Consider the following 7,084-nt stretch of genomic DNA (forward strand, 5'->3'; position numbering starts at 1 on the left):
TGGCATTACGCTACATCGCCTTGTATTTCCATCTTGTTTTGCACGGGTCAGCATAGCTGGCTCACCTCGGCTCCTCATCCACCTCACATCCAGGGCCTGCCTTGGGGCCCCCGTGCCCCATGTTGCCATCACCCCCTGTCCCTGAACATGCTTGGGTGTGATCCTGCGCGGCTGCTCAGAGAGCACTCAGGGAAGCTGCTGGGTTTGGCTTTCCAGCACTGCAACAAATAATTTCTGGGTTTTCCTTCAACCTGCTTCCCTCCTCCCACTGAGCACCTTCCTCCCACCCTGCTTGCCTGCTCCTGAGCTGCAGGCTCTGAGCGCTCCCTGTCCCAGCAGTCCTGTCCCACCTCACCTCTCTTCTCCCTAGGTCTGCTCGAGTGCTGTGCCAGATGTCTCATCGGGGCACCCTTTGCTTCGCTGGTTGCCACTGGCTTGTGCTTCTTCGGGGTAGCGCTGTTTTGTGGCTGTGGGCACGAAGCCCTCCCAGGCACCGAGCAGCTCATTGAGACCTACTTCTCCAAAAACTACCAGGACTACGAGTATCTCATCGACGTGTAAGTACCCTGCTGCGGTGCGTTGCCCTCACACCAGGGTACCTCATGTCTCTGTCCTAGGAGATGTCCAGCCAGGCTGGCCAGGGCGATGCTGTCACCCAGGCACCATGGAGACCCCAGGCTGTGTTTGCCGTGTGCCAGTGCCGCGGCTGCATGGCAGGGTCCAGCGGCCACTTGTTTCCATTTCATGCCTGTTTTTATCTGACCCTCGCTAGGTGCCCTGGCTAGAGCTGGACCTCTGCACTGGGTAGGTATGGAGGGCATGGGGGAGCTGGCAGCAGCCCACAGCCTTGCTCGCCATGGCTTTTCACCAGCTTGCTCCTCTTATGGCTTCACCCTCTGTTCTAGTCCCCCTGGGGTGGCATGGGGAGGGTAAGTCGTGGTGGCCAGGCTGCCCTGGCCATGGTGCATTCAGGGCTGAGCTCCTCAGCACCGCCCCAGTGCCTGAGCATCCCTGCCTGCTCCTCTCCCTGGCAGCATCCACGCTTTTCAGTACGTCATCTATGGCACGGCCTCCTTCTTCTTCCTCTACGGAGCCCTGCTGCTGGCCGAAGGCTTCTACACCACCGGCGCCGTCCGGCAAATCTTCGGGGACTACAAGACCACCATCTGCGGCAAGGGCCTCAGCGCAACGGTAACTGGGGGCCCGAAAGGGAGGGGAGCGCGAGGCCCCCAGCGAGCTCACTCGTTGCAGCGGGTGTGTCAGTGTTTGGGAAAGTGGCTAGGACATCCTGACAAGGTGATCTTAACTGGGGTTTGGCACCCCTTCGCGCGCCTGCAGCGGGTTCGCCACGCTCGGCGTGGCCGAAGGGCAGGACACACGGGTTTGGGGGTATCCCAAAGGGAAGTGCAGCCTGGCCGCCCTCCCCCAGGCCTGCCGTGGCTCCTGGGGACCAAAGCAGCCCAAATGGCCACATTTAATGAAATCACTTCATGTTTAAGCATCGGCAGGGAGAGCCATCAGCGTCCCCGCAGTGCTGGCAGCCCAAGGCTCTCTGGCACCCAGTGTCCCTGGGATTGTCCTCTCTGCTGCACTTGGGGACCATGAGAAAGTCCTGGCAAAGGGGAGCCCGTGGCCTGGGGTAGTGGAGGGGGACGGCTGCAGTTCCCTCGGGGGCTGTTCGGGGTGGCACCGTGGAGTGGAGGGAGGGCAGGAGAGCCACATTTGCACGCCCAGGCGGGTTTTGCAGCTGCCCTCCCGCAGAGGCCAAACCCTGCTTGGCCGCGGCCGCGGTTATCCCCCCTGCACGGGACGTGACAGCCATCCTACTGCTGCCGGTCACCCCATGCACATGTAGCTGGCCACGAACCCGGGGTTTGTGCTATCCCTGTGAACTGCAGTGGCACCCGGCTCAGGCTGCTGCTCCGTGCTGGCTGCTTGGGGATACACTGGGTTTGGTGCACAGTGCGGAGCTGGATGCAGGCAGCATCTCAGTCCCCTGCCTGCCCCACACCCTCTCCTGTCTGGGGACCCTCGCGCTCCCCTGTCTGTGTCCCTGGCCGCTCAGTAACCATGGCTCTGTGCCCCTTGCAGTTTGTGGGCATTACCTACGTCCTGAGCATCATCTGGCTCCTGGTCTTCGCCTGCTCCGCGGTGCCCGTCTACATCTACTTTAACACTTGGACCACCTGCCAGTCCATTGCCAACCCCAGCAAGACCTCGGCCAGCATTGGCAGCCTGTGTGCGGATGCCAGGATGTACGGTGAGTGTGGGGTTCGCTGCTCAGGAGCCAGGACTCAGGGCAGAGGAGGGGGGATGGAGAGGGCCCAGGCGGATAAGGCTGGGATAAAGCAGGGGCAAGTGCTGCAGAGCCCCGAAGCGTTGGGGGGGGTGTGACACATACGGCTGCAGGAGGCTGAGCAAGGTAGCCAGCTGGTGGCTGTGCCCAGCTCACTCAGCTCCCCACATCTCACCAGGTGTCCTGCCCTGGAACGCTTTCCCTGGCAAGGTCTGCGGCTCCAACCTGCTCTCCATTTGCAAGACCAGCGAGGTGAGCACCTCCCATCACCCCACATGCGCTCCCCTCAGTGGGTGGCCTCGGCACTGGCCTCCCCAGCCAACACAAGGGACCACGGGAGCTCACCCCCTCCTCTTCCCTTGCAGTTCCAGATGACTTTCCACCTCTTCATCGCAGCCTTCGTGGGGGCGGCCGCCACGCTGGTCTCACTGGTGAGTCGGTGCTCCTCCTGCCCGGCTGTTCTCCTCTGCCCAGTGAGGATGTGGGGGCAGAGGACAACGGAGGTGGTGGGCATGGACATGACAGAGCCTGTGCTTGTGTCGTTTTCTGGCACATAAGTGCAGGCAGTGAATTCAGGCCATAAGAAGGTAGAGGTGGCTGCTGGAGGGGATCTGGAAAGGCTTTAGGAGACCATTGGGGAGAGGTCCTGCTGCCCATGCACTGACTCCCCTGCCTCTCCCCAGCCCTCCTCTTGCCTTACACCAGTGATGAGACACTGCAGTGTCCCACCAGTGCAGTGGGACCACAGGGCTCCGTGGGGCAACTGCCCTGTTGGGGTGCTGGGCTGGGGGATGCCACCTCGGGGGTACTCCAGCAAGCAGTCTCACCCCACTTGCCCTCCTCACCTGCAGGAGCTTCGTTTCTCCTCCTCTCTCCTTGCTCATTCTCTTCCCACCCACAGCTCACCTTCATGATTGCCGCCACCTACAACTTTGCTGTCCTCAAGCTGATGGGCCGAGGCACCAAGTTCTAGCCTGCTCGGTGGAGCCCAGCCAGACCAAACGCCCTTTTCTCTAACCCAGAGGCTTTAACACTGCAGCCACCCGACACCAGGTCTCCTGCATTAACTCTGCCTTCGCCGCTGACTCCCCTCCTCTTCCTCCTTCGTATCCATCGTGCTGAGCGTGACCAGGAAGGAGAGCTTCCCACCAATGGACACCTCTTCATGCACTTTTCTCTCTCTGCTCATCCGTAACTGGTTCGCTCTAGGGCCAAGCACATCAAAACCAACCAGAGAAGAGGAGGGACTTACTCCAGTGTCCCGATGTTGCCTAGGGATGAGCAAAGGCCTTCATGCTCCTGGGAGGAGAAAATCCATGTAGGTTGCTCCATGAATAGCAAGAGGCTACCTAGAGAGAAAAGGAAGTTGGCCCAGTCTTGATACCATTGCTAGAGACTCTCCTGGAGCTGTCTGCTGTCACCACCCATGGATGGAGAATAAGAGAAGGATTTTTTTTTTCCCTTTAGCAAAGGAAGATGAATTTACCCCAAATTGCCTGCTGCAGCCAAGGCAAAGGGAGTTCAGGGCAAGGATCTTCCCATTGCGGAGAAGAGAGTGCTGACCCCAATGCTGATAAAGCCGTAACCCAGCTGCCCCTATTAAAGCCTAAAGGAGTTTGGTGTCTCTGTAGACAAGGGGGACTCTTGGCTTTACCCTCCAGGCAGCAGATAGGTTTGACCAAGAGGGGACATCTCTGTGCGATGCCCCGGGAGCGTAAAGCCAGAGCCGTCCCTCCATAGGCAGGGGATGGCCCTCTGGACCGCGCGCCTTCGCCTGCCCTGCAAGCGCTGCCCTTGCCGCACGCTCTCATCCCTTCACAATGGTGCTCTTCTCTGGGGTGACGTCTGCTTCTCTAACCTCCGCTGCGTCGGAGAGCTTGATTTCTTCCTCACCCACATCAAACGTAATTTTCCCTTATTCTGTCCCACTCTTCCCCTCACTTTTTTTCCCTGCGTTTCCTGCAAGTCAGGACAACTGTCTCGTGTCTGCCAAGGCGGGAGGGACTGGCAGCATCTCGCTTCCAGCTGAAACCCATGAAGCAGTTGAGGAGGGAAGGAAAGGCGGTGGTTTGGGGTTCACAGGGCAGGAACACAGCCCATCTTTGCAAACCAGATCCTTTCTGGTGCTGGTTCAGTCTTTTCCCATGGAGGGGGGCAGTGGGGCAAGGGGTTTGGTGGAGATGATCGCTCCATGGCAGCTGGAGGAAAGCCCTCTGGCTGGGTAGCAAGGGTCCAGCCAGACCCACCAAAATGCTGTTTCCAGTCCTCTCCGCCAACTGGTATTTAGTTTTGCTCTTCCCTGCCTCTCCTTAATGCTAATCTTTGTGTTTATTTATTGTAGAAATACTTTCAGTGGCAGACTGTAGCTCCATCTTGCACGGATTTTTTTTTTTGTCTGTATTATTATTATATTTTTTAAGTGCTGGTTTCAGCAAGGGCAAGGGTAAAGGAGCAGGTCTGCTGAGCAGAGCATTTGAAGGATCCTTGCTGCTGGGAATGCTGAAATAGGTTGTCCAGGCTACCAACGCACATGGGCTGGGGAGGGGGTAGATGCCAGGAGGGACAGCAGGGTGGGGAGAAACCAGTCAATATCTGGAAATTCACATCGACGCTATCTCTCTTGGGGGTTTGCTGGGGTTTTTTTGGTATCCATTTAACAAAAAATAACCAGATCCTCCTTCCCACCCTTGTCCCCAGACCCCAAACACACACACACGCACACGTGCACACACACACATGCACGCAAAAAGAGAGTTAATCAACTGAAAGTGTTTCCTTCATTTCTGATCTAGAATTTCAACTTGTTAACAAGCAATAAAAAGGAGCAAGTTTTTAGAGACTTATCTTACAAGATGTATTTTATAAAAATTAAAGAAAATAAATTAAAATTCTGAACAAGATATATGTCTGTCTGTCCATTTGTTGTGCTGGCTTTCTCACCCCTGGCCACAAAAAGCTGCAAAGGGGAGGCTGCAGAAGAGAAGGTCCTAGAGGAGCAGCACTCACCAGCCGCATGTGTGGGCCAGCAGCCCTCACAGGACTCTGCCCACCCCTCCTTCCCACCCCAGCCATGAGGTTCACAACCCTGACTTCAGAACCTTTGTTCCCAGCTGGGGAGCTCTTAAAACCTCTATTTCTCCTCCAGCCACCCACAGGAAAGCAGGGGTCTTGTAGGAGCCGCTTGCTCGTGTTTGGTGATGTGCTCCTGCCCTTTAATACTCACCCTACGCGGTGATAGCCTCTGCCACGTCTCCTAATGGAACATCTACCTGCACAACCACAGCAAAACTAATCGGCATGGCTCAAGCAAAGCTCACCAGCTCGCATCAGGCAGTGCATGTGGTACGAGCACGTCCAGAGCCATGCAGGATGCATGGTTGTCTTACTTGCAGAGAGCCCTGTGTGGAACAGGACAGTCTGGTTTAGGCGTGAGGGCAGATTCAACTATCGGAGGGCCTTACATGTCCTGTCCACGCACTCTGTGGGTGGCTGCATGCCATATGCTGCAGGGTCATTAACAGTTTGCACAGTGCTGGTGCTTGGGGAGGTCATCAGCTGGTGTCTTTCTGCCCCTGATCAGATGAATGCTGATTCAGACACACACTTCCACAGCAGCTACTCAAAAATCATCAATTCAAATGTTCTTTCTCTTGGCAATTCCCCCCAGGAGCTGTGTTCAGGAGCCTCTGGGGAACAAGGCCACAGAGGGATGCTCCTAGCCCCATGCTCAAACCCCGGCACTGCTCCCATTTGCAGCAGCTCTGCCCAAGAGGCAGATTTCAGGCACGGCTGGGTGCCTGTGAGTGGCAAGGCGGGCTGAGAGCTGGCATGCTGTTACCTACCCACGGCCAGGACCTCACTGCTCTTCCTAAATGGGTCTCTAGCTGAAATCCCACTTTCTCCCCGGGCTCCAGTCCCCTCTGAGCAGGCAGCAAGGCTTCCCATGCAGCCCAGCCAGCAGTTTAGCTCATGCATTGCTGCTGCCCCAGCTCAGTGCACAGCTGTGCCTGCACCCTGGCCTTGCCCCAGCTCACAGAAACCCATGGGGCTGCAGCCAGCATCAATGGGGCCCTTTGTCCCCTGCGTTTCCAGATGCCATCACCCTCCTCTCCCCATGCTGAAAGGGCCCTGTGTGTGCGTGATCAGTCGCTGGGCAGGATCAAGCCAGGGAACAAAACACCATCTCTTTCCCCTGGCAGAGACTAGTGCCCCCCGGCTGAGCTGAGGGTTGGGGACAGCAGCGCAAGGTGGCCAGCATAGCCAGGATGCTGGGTGAGTCTGAGGGCTGAAGGACACGTATAGCCTCTTGTCAGGTGTGCCTTTGGCTGTGTCCTGCTGCCACCCCACCTGGGGACATGGGATCTGCCTGCACAGCTCCTTCCCTGGGCACCCAGTGCCCTCCAGGAACTGGCTGAGAAAAGACAGGGAATAAACCCTGCCTTGTACCAAACCACATCTCTGCAAACTGGCCCATCAGAAGAGCTCCAAGGAGGGGAGCCAGTGCAATCAAACACTTTCCCCCTGTCTAGGGGCTGAAACGTGGCTGCAGTTTGCTCCCACAAAGGCTAGACCAGAAAAAGGGACCCTGGAGTACCTCCCATGGGCTGCCTTGCTGGGAAGCAGGCAAAGCAACTCCCACTCCTTCATCCTATGCTCTGCCACTGCTGGAGACAGCCCTGTGCCACTGCTAGCAAGGGACACTGGGCAAGCAAGCCCATGGGACAGTGGAGACAGAAACCTCCCCTGCACAGGGAAAGGAGAGGGAAGGAGATGGTGGCACCCAAGGGT

The 7,084-nt window shown here is 57.3% G+C and overlaps 1 protein-coding gene across 1 annotated transcript; it reads left to right on the forward strand.

The window, feature by feature from the left end:
- Positions 1 to 370: 370 nt before the first annotated feature.
- PLP1 (proteolipid protein 1) lies at positions 371 to 5,196 on the forward strand (the record flags this gene model as incomplete). Its single annotated transcript, XM_009707043.1, has 6 exons — positions 371 to 557; positions 1,035 to 1,296; positions 2,092 to 2,260; positions 2,475 to 2,548; positions 2,662 to 2,727; positions 3,198 to 5,196. Coding segments are annotated over 6 exons (830 nt in total), but the record flags the coding sequence as incomplete, so codon positions are not given.
- Between the last annotated feature and the right edge of the window lie 1,888 nt (positions 5,197 to 7,084).

Source organism: Cariama cristata, unplaced genomic scaffold (genome assembly GCF_000690535.1).
Source record: "Cariama cristata isolate BGI_N322 unplaced genomic scaffold, ASM69053v1 scaffold23160, whole genome shotgun sequence".
Classification (NCBI taxonomy): domain Eukaryota; kingdom Metazoa; phylum Chordata; class Aves; order Cariamiformes; family Cariamidae; genus Cariama; species Cariama cristata.